Here is a 16,471-nt window from a genome sequence, read left to right as displayed (position 1 = left end):
GGGTCAGAAATGCTTTTTTTTTTTTTTTTTTTTTTTAATTTTCACATTTTTTATCATTTTGGCGCTCTCACATCATCGACGTCACCCCCTCCTCAAGAGACTGTCGGCGTGCCGCGCCGGGTCAATTTGATTCTGCCTGGGATTTCTTAGGGATAATATCTAGTCGTCAAAAAACGAGCGTTGATGACGGCGCAGAGATACAACTATTCGTGCTTGATGGACGTCCATGTTTCATCTGCTGAACCGAAGGCGCCATGACGCGAAGCTTGAACTCGCGATGCTCCGTCTTCTGATGCAAACGAGGGGTCGCGTCGCTCAGATTCAGCAGAAAAGTTAAAAAACGGGGCCCATTACTACGTCCCTCCTTCTTACGGCTGCAATTCTCACGTTGCTCTTGAAGGACCACCACAAATAAGTCAAATGGAAACAACGCAGTATGTAAGTGGAGCAGGGAAAAGGTCGCAGGTTGATGACGGCGCAGAGATACAACTATTCGTACTTGATGGATGTCCGTGTTGCGTCTGCGAAATTGAAGGCGCGATGGCGCGAGGCGTAAACTCGCAATGTTCCTCTTTTTGCTGCCAATGAAGAAAAGTTTAAAAAAAGGAGGTCCGATTACGGTCTTCCTTTTTTCGGCGGTATTGAAACTGGATTTTTTCTTTCTGTTCCGTCAGATTCTCCCTTTGAAATGTATTTTTAGACCTATATCTCAAGCTCGTACATACATACCAGCACCATACAACCTGCGGGGCACAAGTTTTTAGCACGTCTCCGGTCCATCAATTTGACGCGGCTTGCAGGTCATCTGAGGATTCTAAGGGTAAATGTTTCACTGTGTAATTATAACTACTTATTCATTTAAAGCACGAAATTCATTATCTACATGCATACAATTTTCATCAATTAACTAGTTGCCAGATGACGGGCCTCTGATCAAGGTAAATGATGCTCGCAACTTGAAGTAAAAAAAAATATCTTCTAAACTTTTAATGCTTTCTGCAGGAAAATAAAATCATAATTTATTTAATTTATAACCCCCCTCCTTTATAAAATAAAATAATATGGACGGTTTTGCTTGAATTCTAAAAAATATGACTGCATGAATTATATAAATATTACATTTTGGATGAATATGTACAATTTCATCTAAGAAGTCGAGGGCGATTATTAATGTATTTTAGTTATTATAGCAAGGCCGCGCAACAGCTTTTTGATAAAAATTATCACTTTTGAGATCGAAGTGTCTCCTGAAAGCATTATACCTATGTGGCGGACACAACGCCTATCCAAGTAGCATTGTTCTCAACGGAAAAATCGCTATGTGTTGCGATTTTATCGGCGACAATATCGCCAGGACCATCAACATCGAAGTGATTATCCTCGATCTTGTCGCCATAAAATCGCGCTTCTATCGCCCAAAAATTTATCGCCATATTTTCGAGATAAAAATCGCGATAAACGGCGATTTTATCTCGATTTTATTGACGAAAATTGATCACGATTTTATCGAACCAAAGGGTGGAGTCGCATATTTATTATTTGAAGTCGGTCTTTGCTTTTGCGTCAGGAAATGCGTTCACTGGATTTGTTAGGTACCTATTTTGTGGAAGTGTATCAAAAAGTAGAGCCTCGTTAAGTTTTGCCGAGTTCAACTTCTTTATAACGAAGAGAATGCTATAAACTACTTTTAAATTGTTTTGTATACTTAACTACGATTTATGTCGGGCAAAAAGTGGCTGATAATGAGCCACGTCAATTACTCACGCGTGCTTTGTTCTCAAAACTTCCTTACCTAGAAAATAAGGTTTTCGGGATTCTTTTAAGAAAAATTAATCATATTTTCACAACTAAACATGAAAAATAAGGAAAATTCTTTGCTTTCCCTGTTTCGTCGCAAAAAAACCAACCGACAGTCCTGAGGAACATCATCATGAAGAAATGAAGGAACTGAAAAAGAGGCTATCTCATGGCCCTTTCTTGCCCAAGCTCGGATATTTTTCAGAGCACATCACGTGTGAATGAGCGGAGTGCAGTCAATTTTCGTTCAACAAAATTTTGCTGTTTACCAAAAAAAAATTAAGATGTTTTCAGATCTCTTCAAGTCTAAACTAATTCAAAATCGGTTCAAAACTAACGGAACTACAGTATGGGAAAACTTACTCATTGACCCTCCTTAGCATTCATCTTCCAAAAACGCAAAGGCACATGTAGGAAATCTGCAACGTTGCAAACCGAGACTAGTGATTTCGTAGTTGCGACATCGTTGTAAATATTGACCTTAATATTTATATTTCTGAATGATAGAGGAAAATGACGAACAACTTGAAAAAAATTATTTCTTATATTTTATTGAATGTTTGATTTACAATCTATTTCATTCATTTTAATTCAATTCGCAACAAGTTTGGTTCCGCGACAGTGGAATAGCTATATTGTAGTGTTCATTTTGGATCGTCCTTTATCTGCTGAGATTTCATTGAAAAAAAGCATGTGGTAAAATCTGAAAAGTACTGGTGGCCTAACCTTTAGGCGTCATGGCCCCATTCGTTGCGAGGGAGGTGGGTCTCAGAAAGAAAAACTAATTTTACCTATTGCCACAAACCATGTGTCGATGATCAAATGCGAAAAAAGTGTTTCTTAATTGCCACGTTCGAAAATCTCCGATTATGTTTTATTTTCCCTCAGGAAAGCTGATCGGAAAATCTACTTGCGATTTTATGCGATAATTTTAGAATAAGTGCGGAAAATTTTCAAAAAATTTGAAAAAAACTATCGGCTGGTTTTCCTTCAAAAAAATTGAACATCAGCGGAGACTTTATAACATCGCAATCAGAGATACGCTATTTTTCACCTTTAGCCATCGGCATATATATTCTACCAGGGGGTAGGAAATCATGTCATGATTATGAATCATGCCCAAATCATCAAAATTTGGGAATGGAAAACCCTTAGGCCCCTGCTTTTTTGCGCTAATTTGTTGAATTAGCCACGGTTAGCACTGATTCATAATCCCCAATAACTTTTGGTGTATCGAGAACTTTGCTCTTTCAGTTGTAGGCATGGTGTGACATTGACGGTTTCATTCTGAAATCGCTTAAAATGCAACGTCTAACTTGATTCAGAATTCAAGCGATGACCTTCACTGAGCCAAGAACCAAGAACTTCTGAAATCTCTACGCGAGCCTGCTTCAACTCTTGCGAGTCATTTTCAGATGGTGCATACATGTTCGCGCAATGAGCAGTACCTGGAAAACAGAAAGACAGTACTGGGTCGTTATTTTGTATTTGCTACAAATGTAACGAATGAATGAGTGAAGTTATGCTTTTCGGTAAATTGATTGGTGTTCAAAGCTCGCTACTTACAGTAGCGATTCTTGAGAGCTTGCAACATTGTTTTTCCTTCATTTGAACGTATGTGAAACAAGGGTATGCAATGTATGAACAGGAGCCGCATATCCAGTAGCGTGGCCGCGTGGTGTGAATTGCGATACATCGACTGTTATGCCATTTAAACCTATGGTAAAGAATCGATCATTTAGGTGTTCGCTGCGTACACCCTGTTTATCGATCCTTTTCCATAGGTTTAAATGGCATAACAATCGATAAATCGCAAAGCACGCCACGCCACTGGCATATCGTGGGATTGGTGGGACTCTACACGGCGGACAGCATTACCGGTCAATTTACATATTCTGGTGCGCCTTCATTTTCGCCTGATACTATGCAACACTTCCGTGGCGGAATAGTTGCGCAGAGCGCTTTCAATAGTGTCGCTTCGACTTGATGACAAGAGATCATGCATCATGATCACCGCTGAACTTACAGTTGTCACGCATACGCAGTTGCACATTTTCTCATCGCCGATGGCGAGATTACATTTGTACCTCAATTTGCGACGTTGCAAATTTTTCACTGCGTGTTTTATATGGATAATCTTATATTAACACTTTGAAATCTGCCTTGATTTTTCCGAGCTAAGATGAGAAATATTATTTTAAAGTCTCATTCAGGTCTATTTTATGCTTTCGTTGAAAGGGGAAAAATAAATATGAGTATAGGAATCTTCGAACGGATAAAAGCGGATCTGAAATTTATGGCTCTTGAAGTGAACGGGCTCAAAAAGTTGAAAATGCGCCGAAAACAAAGGGACCTATTTTTTGACCGATTACTATCTCATCTTCGTCCTGTCCTAGGATTTGTGACTATAACAAACTCACTATAAATCCTTACAAGATTGCCAGATTAAAGAATAAAATGTAAAGGTGTTACACTGATTTAAATGGAGAAAAGTGTAGATTTTTTAGCTTTATCCGGTAGCAGAAAATCCATATAAAAAATCTTACCTTTGATCACTATTACTTTGGCCCCAGGGTAACTCTTCTTCATCATGCCGAGGGCATGCCATGGATCCACGGTTCCGTGGACGAAAACAACGTGATCCACAATCAGCGAGAGAGCACCGTACATGGTGTTCGTTTCGTCGATGGCTTCGTGCAAGAGATGTTCGTTAAACCTGATAGAAACCAAAAATAAATGAGGTATCGTGAAAATCTAGGTATAGTCAAGTCGGAAATTGAGAAATCCCCGCAGAAATTTTGTAAAATCAGAGTTGTAACCTGTATAGCATGGCCAGAAATTGTTTCTTCGGAGATATAAAAGGTCATAAATGGGGGGGGGGGGTGTGTGGTCCAGGGATAGGAAAGTATCCTTAAATTCACAGCTAATGGCCTTTCAAGAGAATTCAAGTCAAATGAAGGAAAGGGGAAGAGTTCAAGAACTCCCTGGTGATTGAGTTCAATGGCTATAAATTCGAAACGGTAAAGAATTTCTGCACAATAAAACTCATCAGAATGCGTGACATGAAATGCATCCGCCTAAAAGAAAAGAAAGGGATGCCTCACTTCAAAACGTAGGAGCAGCCGTCAATTTTGGCAAATTTTAACTCGACTTGAATTGCAAAGAACTAAACAGAACAGGGATGTAATCTCATCGCAGAAAGTGAAAATTTTCAATCAGAAAAATTCCTGAAGGGAATGCCTGGTTGTTTGTGGGGAATTCGTGTCATTAGGATCTTCTTAAATTGCTAATAGAGAAGTAAGAGAGAGGAAGGGGAAAAGAGGAGGGGGAGGTAAGAGGGGAGAGAAGCAGTTTGTGAAAAACTGAAAACACCTACTCAGATCCATAAATGTCGGTGCACATCTTTTGGTAGAATTCGAGTGGCAGACTACTTCCCAACAGATTTTGAGGATTTTCGGACGTTTGGTAGAAACCAAATTCGGTGCATGTCTGATAATACCATGACCTTGCTGCAGTGCCTGTGAAGGTATGAAAAACAAATGAATCAATACCAATTTTACGTAAATCAAAAAATTACGGAGCCACCCCAAATTACGTAAACTAATCGTATTTTAGTCTGCGCCGATTTTGGGTAAATCTGAAGAGATACTTGAAATAAAATCATTCTCAAAAGATGCCATCTTATTTCATAAGATTTTGCATTTCTGATATTTTATATGGCTTGATGATATAGTGAAGCTGAACTGATACTCTAAAAACACACTGATTTTTTTGGAAAACCCCTACAGCTCAATGTCAGAGTTTTTCCGGATATTCTTCTTTTATCAAAGACGTAAAGTTACGATATTGTTGCAAGTTGAACATTCTATCTGATTCGATCATCATGCCGAGGGCATGCCATGGATCCACAGTTCCGTGCACGAAAACAACGTGATCCACAATCAGCGAGAGAGCACCGTACATGGTGTTCGTTTCGTCGATGGCCTCGTGCAAGAGATGTTCATTAAACCTGATAGAAATTAAAAATAAATTAGGTACTAGTGAAAATCTATCGTTAAGTCGTAAATCGAGAAATTCTCGCAGAAATTTCGTAAAATCAGAGTAGTAACCTGTATCATGGCCAGAAATTTTTTCTTCGGAGATATGTAAATGGTCATAAATTGGGGGGGAGGGGGGAGTTCAGGGATAGGAAAGTATCCTTAAATTCGCAGCGAATGACCTTTCAAGAGAATATTTAAGTCAAATGAAGGAAAGGGGAAGAGTTTAAGAACTCCCTGACCACCGCCTCTTCAGGAGTATCCTTGTATGATTGAGTTCAATGGCTATAAATTCGAAACGGTAAATAATTTCTGCACAATAAAACTCATCAGAATGCGTGACATGAAATGCATCCGCCTAAAAGAAAAGAAATGGATCCCTCACTTCAACACGAAGGAACAGCAGTCAATTTTGATAAATTATAAACTCAACTTGAATTGCGAAGAATTAAACAGAGCAGAGATGTAAGTAATCTCTTTGCAGAAAGTGAAATTTTTTCAATCAGAAAAATTCCTGAAGTGCCTGGTTGTTTTTTGGGAATTCATTTCATTAGGATCTTCTTAAACTGCTTATAAAGAAATGAGAGAGAGGAAGGGGAAAGGGAAAGGGGGAGAGAGAGGGATGCAGGGAGAGAAGCAGTTTGTGAAAAATAAAAACACCTACTCAGATCCATAAATGTCGGTGCACATCTTTTGGTAGAATTCGAGTGGCAGACTACTTCCCAACAGATTTTGAGGATTTTCGGACGTTTGGTAGAAACCAAATTCGGTGCATGTCTGATAATACCATGACCTTGCTGCAGTGCCTGTAAAGGTATGAAAAAAAACGAATCAATACCAATTTTACGTAAACCAAAAAATTACGGGGTCACTCCAAATTACGTGAACTATTCGTATTTTGGTCTGCAACAATTTTGGGTTTTGAAGAGATACTTGAAATGAAATCATTCTCCAAAGATGCCATCTTATTTCATAAGATTTTGCATTTCTGATATTTTATATGGCTTGATGATATGGTAAAGCTGAAATAATACTCTAAAAACGATCAGGCATTGATATTTTTGTTTTTTGGAAAACCCCTGCAGCTCAACGCGTTACTGTCAGGGTTTTTCCGGATTCTTCCTTTATCAAGGACGTAAGCACCTCTATTGTTACAGGTTGAACATTCTATCGAATTCCAGTAAAATAATTGCAAAAGGAGATATTTTTTTCTGGTAACTTACGAGATGCTGCGTCTTCTCCTTCCCAAGAAGTATTTTGATATGTTTTAATCATTTTATCGTATTTGTAATCCAGACATTCTCTTCCAGAGCGCTCTGCGATAAAGTCATTCAATACTGCAAATCTTTTGAGCTAAAAAGTAAGAATAAATCAAATGTAATCAAATTTAAAACATCTCTACATGTTTACAGTCACTGAGAAATAATTGTATCTACCCCTTAATGGGCTAGCAATGGTATAAATTGTTCACACTCATCCAATTTAACATTGAATTTCCAATAGTTAACACTGTTCCAGCCTTACTCTTTTTTTCTACAATTGTTTTGGTGAACTTTTCTTTTGGTGTGAAACAAATTTTGCCAAAATTCCTTTGCAAAATTATTCAACGAATTTCATGTGATTACGGTAACTCCTTACGAGAAATCTAGAATCCAATTTTGAGTAATAGAACTCACAATTAGTTGCAATCAAAACTATGCGGAAAAAAATCCTTATAGAAATTGTCAGAAGTTCCTTTCAAATGGACCAAAATATGTCTCTTTGCTCGGAGATTAAAAAAAAAAGTTGTGTGATTTATCCTGAGATTCCAAAACCTAGTACTGAGGAAGAGGTGGTCACAACATGGGACTTTTAAGCCCCACTGTTCGATGCCGCTATTATGTTCGAACAATCGCGCCAAATACGGTGCGGTCGGCGTGAAACTAACATCAGCGCCTGCAAGACTGCAGGAATACTTCACGCATTGCGCCAAACAGTGCGGTCGGTGTCAAACGCATATTAACGACTACAAGCTTGCATGAATACTTCTCGCATTGCACCAAAACACTTACTAAATGGGGAAAAAATAAATAATGAGAATAAAAAATGAATATACCGAGCCTCCATTACTGGGATTAGTCAAAATATCACAAATGTTTGTGATTGTTATGTTCAATGACGACGCTCTGTTATCTTTGTTGTACTGCACAACTTCAGCGATGTTGTCGGACAACTCCGAGTTCAGATTTGTGAAGTCTAGAACATCGTCTCCGAGGGGGTCACACAAACTGCAAAAAAAAAAAAAAAAAAAAAAACAGGTATTAGCTTATTCGGCATTGGAGTGATAATATATACCTATTTGATTCGCACTGCTTCTATTCAGAAGATTATTTTCGCCGATTGGGTGCTGAATTTGTTTTAACTCACCACGGACCAAATGGATTACATTTTGCAATAAGGAACCACTATTTCTGGCTTATTTTAGAAACACCATATATGCCACTGGTTTCCACATGCAGATACGTGATTTTATGGAAGAGCCAAAGGTAGTGGTTCCTGATTGCAAAATGTAGTCCAAATTAGGGACTGATTGTGAGGGACAGGGGACCGGGGAGTCTGGAGGGGGGGGGGGGGGCACGAGAAGACACTTCGCCGAGGGAGTTCTGGAAGACTCCACCAGCTCCAGAGAGGAGAAGCAGCGGGACTATACAGTGTATTCCAGTTCTAAGGAAGGGGGGCCGGGGAGTTATGATTACCGATGAGTGAAGATAGAAATAAGATAACTTAAAATAGGGGGCAAGGGCTAGCCCCCTATTTATATTTACTATAAAGATTCACATTGATTAGACGAGGCTTGCGCAAGAAACAGATTCCCACGCAACCATTCTCACAATTCTTTTTATAATTGATTTACAAGAACCATACGACGTTATAGTAGAGGCGGAATGAAAAAAAGCTGTTAAATATATAACTATTCGAATAATAGGAAGATGGCACGACATTGGTGCAAATATTGCCCATCTTTAAATTTGAAACGATTTTGTTTTATCATCCGCATTTTTGTAGTAAAAATAGTCTCAAGTGATCGGTAAATATTTCTGCATGCTCTCGCAAGATACTTTTATAAAAAAAGAAGAAATACCCCGCACATGAGGTATTTATACTGCTGAACACTTACTTGAATATACCTTGCAGTAATGAGCGCTCATTAACGTTTCTCCATTTATTGTAAATGGAAGCATAAGCCTGACTAATAGTATCAGCACATAGGTAGCCACTTTCTTTGACTAAATTAGCCTTCACCACATCAAAGTATTCTGGAAAATAATAAAAAATTATTCTATTTTTTTAACATGAACCGTTTAACATAGCAATTGATTTAACTTCCATCACAGTCTTCCGAAATTTCTACCGGGATTGAATTTTTTACAGGACAGCCCCTGCGAGTCTCCTCGCGTGAATTTCATCATTCTATAAGTATCTTAACAAAAATTTTCCAGAATTTTCACAAAATCAATGCCGTGAATTTTTCGTGCGAAAGAGAATGGTATGTTAATAAATTTAAAAAAAAAAATTGATAACATCGGTTTCAGTCACCGGTAATCAATAAATGTATCTCCTTGTCACGGAGCCTGAAACTCCCGCAACTTTATTTTTCAGTTTTCCCCTCAGATACCACCTAGTCATTAGGGATTGCTGGATTTGTGCGTTGACTTGACATTGACAACTTGACGGAAATCGCTCTTTGGACCTTGCCTACCTACTGGCACTTTTCAACGGAAAAATCGCGATATTTTTACGATTTTTCGGCGATAACATCGCCAGAATCATAAAAATCTGAGCAATTATCCTCGATCTTGTCGCAATTTTACCTACATAAAATCGCGTTCGATAAAATTGAAATTTTATCTCAATTTATCACTATTTTTTGTTCGATAATATTGCGATACATCGCCGTCAATAAAGTCATTATGCAAATTATAGTACAAACCGATAGAAAATTTAAAATTAATAAACCTAACACAAGCATTAAACAGATGCTAAGATACATAATCAAATGCAAATTAATGTGAAATGTTTAATTGCAAATTTTGTGATGAAATCACAATTTATCGCAATTTTTTATCTGATACTACTGCAAAAAATTGACGACGGTAAAATTTCGATACATAATCCAATTAAATCGCAACTTATCGCGATCACCACAACTTGGGTTAGAAAAATTTCCCCCCGCACACAGAGGACCCTTGACTCGTGGACGGCCGCATTCCTAAAAATTTCATTTGTGTCAGAGCGACGTGCGATATATCGCATCGATTCGTTCCATAATTTCAGCAACTTTTCATTTCTTTTCGAATATTGAGATCGCACTTCTGTCGTCATGAGACTGAGGAATTAACGTGCCAAACTTGACGAAGAAATTCAACGTAATAAAGGCAGGGGTTTTTTAGAGGAAAAATATCGCATTCGAGTGCAGTTTCGATATCAGTATTGATGCGATATTTTTCCTCTAAGAAGAGCCCGCCTTTATTACGTCGAATTTCCTTGTCAAATTTGGCACGTTAGTTCTTTAGTCTCATGACGACAGAAGAGCGATCTCCCAGTGCTGCCTTTTCATTTCACGAAAGATTCCGGGGTTTCCGGAATTGATTCCGATATCCAAAAGTTCCGAGAAAAATTCGATTTTATCAAAAGTTCCCGGAAAAAATCGCGAAATACGCCAGAATTTAGTTCCAAAGATCGTCAAATTTAATTTGTATATACACACACACATATACAAAAGATATCGGTTGATCGGTCAAACTGACGAAAAACTTGAGAATCGCAAGAAGAATCCGAAAATAGCTAAAAATTCCGGGACTTCTGAAGATGCCGAGAAATAGCAAAAGTTCCGGAATTCGGAATTAATTCCGTAAAATGGCAGCACTACGATCTCAATATTCGAAAAAATGACAATGAAATTATGGAACGCATCGATGCGGTATATCGCACGTCGCTCAGACACAAAAAATGGCGTCCGTCGAATCGCCTAATTAACATGGAGCTACAAACCTGAGAAATCTGCCTTAGCCAGAAGTGGTCCGCTGGAAGAGATGGCACCGTATACCAAATGGGGATACTTGTAGCGGAGCCACGCAGCCAGAGATCCGGGATAGGAGCCGCCGAACGCAATCCATTTGGTCTCTCTCGGGAGTTTGTACTTGCGATTCATTCCTCTAATGAACCACGCCAAATCCGCCAACGCCTGTTCGCTGTTCAGCGTCCCCAGATTCTCAACGCTCATATCCCTGGTGAGCACATCCATGAGAGTAAAAATCGATATCAAAATGGGAGAAATGACAAAGAGGTCACTAGAAACATGAAAAAATCAAGGGGGAGGGGGCGGGAAACAAGGTTGAACTACATAAAAAAATTGAGACGTTTCGGCTCACCATCAGAACTTAGCCATTTTCAGTCGGAGAAACAAGACTACAAAATATACATTTTTTCGAAAAAAACCTGAGATCTACAAATTTCTTCCAAATTTTTCTTGTGCAGTTTTGTTGTTAGGAAAATGTACACAAAAAAAACAAACAAAAAAAAAAAAAAAAAAAAAAAAAAAAAAGATGGTGGTCGAGAATAACCATCATGTCAATCTCAGGTTTTTCCGAATTTTGTTTTTTATACTTTGTTGTGTTTTTTCTCCGACTGAAAATGGCTCAATTTTGAGCCAAAACATCTCAGTTTTTGTTACCTATGTTTTTTTAGGTCTTGTTTCCCGTTTTCCCCGTTTGTTCGTGTTACCATTGTCACGGGCTGCTGTGTAAAAATTTTGTATTCGTGGACACTAGACATCAGGGAGGTAGATGGATTCAATATCCGACCTCTCATTCATCCATGAAAAGTCGCAGAGTCTCATCCAAAAATGCGCCGACAAATACCTAATATTTGGACGCATTGAAAAAAAAATTATATGAACACGGAAATTTTGAGATAAGCCGTTTCATAATTCTGTCACTGATCAATTCGCCTAAAAAATGTTTCAAATATTTTTAAAAATTATTTTTTCAAGATGGACTTTTTTAAATTATAGCCAATATTTTTTTCCTTGTCTTCATGAAAGGGAATGTTACCATTCTTTTAAAAAGAATTTCTCCAAAAACCGCGAAAAGCTGATGTTTTTCACATTGATCAAGGACTGTGCCACAGGTCTATTGCGCCAATTGGACGTATTTCTGCCAAACGGAACTATGTGCACTATGAGCCCTGAGACCCGTAAGAATACATGCATAACAGGGTTCACGTCATAGTGCACATAGTTCTGTTTGGCAGAAATACGTCCAATTCATAAGCTTACCTCTGTAGTAGGTACGACTACCATAAGTTTCCACGTGAAGAAATAGAATACTCTTTACAGAGAAGAGACTCACTCAGTGGGATGACTTTTCCCGTAAAATCTATGCTCGAGTTGGAAGCACAGAGCATTATACTTTTTAGCGTAGTCGATCCACGCACCAGACACCATCCATTTAGCTGAGATTTCTCCCTCTCCACCGATCATCAAGAAAACTGGACCACCAACTTTGTAATACGAGCCATTTGTCTGGTAACGCTGCAACAAAAACATGAGTTTGCTAGATATGAGATATGGATTACTCGGAATGATGTTGGCTATACAATATACATAAAAACAATTTATTAGACGTCTGAGCACACCTCCGAGCAAAACTGACGGGATCAAACAAGTACAGGGTAAGAGTGCGATCACTGAAATGCATGTTTCCACTTTGGTCTTTGAAACATACGGATTCGCCTTCAATTAACAAAGTAGGCAAACGTAGGCGCACGCATCTTATTGGTATACGAAATACCAAGTACTGAATGGATAGTTTGTTATGATGCATCCTCATTATAATACTACTATTCACGCTCCCGGGAGCCCGTTTTGCCTACCTAATCAAATGAGGGCGAATCAATTTACTGTTCTCTCCTGTTTGTTTTCAGAGTCCACTCACTTCCTTGCTTCACTTCCATTTGTATAATCTTTGCAACCCCAGTGAGTGTAATCGTTTTCATAGTTTGTGACATGAGCTCAGCTGAAAATCGAGAGCCTTTAGTCATTAATCTTTGGAGCGAATAGATTCGCCTTCATTTCACAAATTCGGCAAAATCGGGCACACGCATGTTGAAATAGCGGTATCAAAAATAAAGAGCACTAGGCAAATGGTTTGTCTTGATGCATCCAGGCTAGCGATAGTATTAATGTAAAGCATTATTACTGTTAGGATAAAGAACTATAAGGTCAATTATTATATTGATTTAGAGCACTTGAATAATTTTCAAATATTAATCAGGTATCTCAGAAATAATTTCGATTTCACCAGACGATTTAATCCCATTATCACAAGCATTGTAAACATTGGCGGATCCAGCAAATTGGCAACATTGTCTTTCCTCCATTTAAACCTATGGAAATGTATCGATTCTTGGAGGGGCCAGGTGCTCCGAGAAGAATCTATATTTAACATAGCTTTAAATGGATGAAATCCGCTGTTGCCAAATTGCTGGATCCGCCTCTGATTGTAAATACAATTTAGTCGCAAACCTGATTCCAAAAAACTTTATGAGCTGCATTGAAGTGATCCAGTTTCTGTTTGAACCACTCGTCCGGAGGAAGGGGTGTTTCAGGGTGGACGATCGGCTCTCCCAGGCGACCGTACTGTCGCGACTTGCTGTTCAGCCACAGACCGCACGCAGAGCACGCAAGTCCAGCGACCAGGAGGAGTGTCGACACTGATTTTGAGCCAGGTCCCATTTTCAAAGATCCCCTGAAAAAGTTTTTCGTTGGTCAGAGCTCGAATAAAAAAAATCAGAGCTGCAGAAGCAGAATCCTCCAGATTTCCACTTTATCACGCGCCCGGGCCCACCGGCTCACAGTGGATCGAGTCTATAGGAGAAGTCGGACAACATTTGGAAACTTTAAACGCTTATAACTCGGTTTATACAAAACTTTGAGGTTAAACAAGTGGGCTAATTCGTTTCCTTGTGAAATATTCTTCTACTAGCACCCCGTGAACTTTAAAATGTGACGAAATAAACATAAAATTTCACAGTTTTTGGAGAAAATGTTATGTTCGACCTCTCTATTTGACTCGATCAACTGTGCTGCTTTGCACATTTTTCTCATTGGCTTTCAACAAAATCTCCCACCAATTTTAAAGCTCAAATTATTGAATTCAAGCCGCCCTCCCCTTAATTCCCCCTATGACTTGTGACTTTTAACCGTTGGAAATATTCAATTTTTCGGCATTTCTAAGGTCTGCTCACATCTCATTGTCAGTGCGCCCACTCGGGCGATTGTAAAAAAAAAAAAAAAAAAAAAAAAACGTCCGAATAGCCGGGGCATGCATTTTACCAGGAGCCATATAGTCAACGATAAGTAAGATATTTTCAGTTTGATTTAGTTAAGTTTGTAAATGATTACACAGGGTGATCGAAAAGTTCCGCACGGCCCCCATACCCCTTGGGGTTCTTACCTTTTTTCAGGGTGATTCCCTTGAGATTTTGGGGAGTCTCATGAGTCGATTCGTTTATCTTAAAAACACTCACAAAAATTTCATGTCTGTAACCCAATTTTTTCAAAAGTCACAGGGGCGATACTAGGTGCGGGACTTCCGAATCGCCTAGTACATTAAATATTTGCACGAGACCGCTTAATATAACGCAGCTTTCGATGTGGAGGAGTTTGACCTAATTTTGACGGAAAATCCTAGTTTGTACAATACGGAATTACGTAGGTACGTGCGAGAACTCGCGAATCATGTGATGCATGTATGTAATTCCGCATCAACCGAACTATTAAAAATAAACATCCATTTTTTAATCAAATCAACTTCAACTTTTAAGATGAATGTATGTATTAAAAGTGAATCTACAATGAGAAAATTCAAAAATGATGCTTAGAGGTAACTAATGGAAGCAAATAAAAGTGAACACAAAGTCAGAGTCAGTTTTTGGACGAGTCACGTCTGAATTTGAATGAAATTTCAAGAAAAATAGAGCAACTTACCAAAAAAATTTATAAGTGAACCATTGATGAAGAAGTCTCGTGCAAGTTCGACGGGATTCAACTGACTATCTCACAGATAACACCAGAGTTTGTTTGCCCAGGTCATACCTTGGACTCCACTGCAGCACTGTGGGCAGGTTATCTTAACGTTTTATTGACACAGCCTCCCGTTACGGATGGTACCGCGGGAGCTATCGATAGTGACCGTAAAGAGCTACGGACAACTATCGAGGAGCGGAGCGAAAATCGAAAATGGACAATTACCCACGAGAGATCCTTGAAAATATCGATCTGGTCCAAATCGAGTTAAGAACTTTGATGATAGTAGCGACGTCCGCCGATAAGGAAGTTCATGAATGAATTCCAGACGGCTCGCTCATGGCTGCCAAACTTGGCGAATATACTCGGCGGACTCTTCGGTGATTTGCCTAATTTCTTCGGAAATCTGTGGGTTTTAATCTGGCTCATGGCGGAAAAATCGAATTTTAAGGATTCTCCTGAACTGATCGAACGGACATTAACGTATGGAATTGATTAAATATTTTTTGGGCATACTTTCATTTTCTATAGGGATTTAGAATTTCTAAGAATTAGAATTAGAATTTAGAAAGGCAAACGCTTTTTTTTGCCCCTATAGATTACACTCTCTTAATTTGACATAGTATAGCACATAGGGACACCCTGATAATCCATTCAGGTCCAACCCATATTATTGCTCCTACGACGACATTTGGCAATGGACCATCAGTGGCGCGGCGTGCTTTGCGATGTATCGATTGATCTGCCATTTAAACCTATGGAAAAGGATCGATAAACAGGGTGTTCGCAAAGAACACCTCAATAATCGATTCTTTACCATAGCTTCATATGAGGAAATATCGATAATCGATCATTCACGGCCCGCCACTGGACTATATTCCGATGACCGAGGAACGCTCCCGGCTTGGTTAATCATGCGAAGAGGATGTCGTCGCGCCACCACAAAGATGAATGAAATTTTAAAATTTGGCGGCTCCATCACTTGAGTGGAGGGCAAGGCCATTTTAGGTCATTTAACCTGTCGGCGACGAGAATTAAATTCATGGTTGCCAAATTGTGCCGGAAAGCAATAGCTCACAACTCGTTGAGGAGTATGCAAATTTCACTACGTAATCTGGCAATCTTGGTAAACTTCCTTCTTTGGCGGGAACCTGCGACATGGCGGCTCAGCGTTTTGTATTCTATTTTTGTCGTTTGAAATAAAAGAGGCTGTAGCAAAAAATGTAAGATTTTTTTGGAATTTCACTTAAATTCTCAAGGTGCTTTGTTAGACATCTTGGACTGGAATCCGGAGTGCATTTCATCTGCCCGCGGACTGATAGACAAAGCGAGATACAAGGAACACCAGTGGCGTGGCGTGAATGATCGATAATCGATATTTCCCCATTTGAAGGTATGGTGAAGAATCGATTATTAAGGTTCGCTGCGAACACCCTGTATATCGATCTATTTCCATAGGTTTAAATGGCAGATCAATCGATAAATCGCAAAGCATGCCACGCCACTGAAGAACACGAAGGGAAAATGGAGTAATCCTGTGGGCTGAAAAGGAGTGGTCCTAATAGACTAA

General features: G+C 39.1%; 1 protein-coding gene across 1 annotated transcript; it reads right to left on the bottom strand.

The window, feature by feature from the left end:
* Positions 1 to 2,322: 2,322 nt before the first annotated feature.
* On the bottom strand, positions 2,323 to 15,023 carry LOC109041965 (putative serine protease K12H4.7). The gene is made up of 12 exons (XM_072297568.1): positions 14,863 to 15,023; positions 13,399 to 13,621; positions 12,224 to 12,405; positions 10,866 to 11,101; positions 8,992 to 9,130; positions 7,930 to 8,101; positions 7,058 to 7,187; positions 6,499 to 6,640; positions 5,640 to 5,806; positions 5,174 to 5,372; positions 4,344 to 4,513; positions 2,323 to 3,245 (listed from the first exon to the last, which is right to left on the bottom strand). The coding sequence occupies exons 2-12, from the start codon at positions 13,606 to 13,608 to the stop codon at positions 3,109 to 3,111; spliced, it is 1,884 nt and encodes a 627-aa protein (XP_072153669.1). The 5' UTR covers positions 13,609 to 13,621; positions 14,863 to 15,023; the 3' UTR covers positions 2,323 to 3,108.
* Positions 15,024 to 16,471: the final 1,448 nt, after the last annotated feature.

The sequence above is a fragment of the Bemisia tabaci genome, chromosome 3, assembly GCF_918797505.1.
Source record: "Bemisia tabaci chromosome 3, PGI_BMITA_v3".
NCBI classification, from domain to species: domain Eukaryota; kingdom Metazoa; phylum Arthropoda; class Insecta; order Hemiptera; family Aleyrodidae; genus Bemisia; species Bemisia tabaci.
The sequence above is the reverse complement of the archived record's forward strand: the minus strand, read 5'-3'. Positions and strand labels throughout refer to the sequence as shown.

Bases quoted from the DNA above. Each gene is read 5' to 3' on its own strand.
- LOC109041965 (XM_072297568.1), bottom strand. From the start codon at position 13,608: ATGGGACCTGGCTCAAAATCAGTGTCGACACTCCTCCTGGTCGCTGGA. The intron at 9,131-10,865 runs GTTTGTAGCTCC...ATTATTTTCCAG, and splicing joins GGCTAAGGCAGATTTCTCAG to AATACTTTGATGTGGTGAAG. The intron at 6,641-7,057 runs GTAAGTTACCAG...ATACCTTTACAG, and splicing joins AGGAGAAGACGCAGCATCTC to GCACTGCAGCAAGGTCATGG.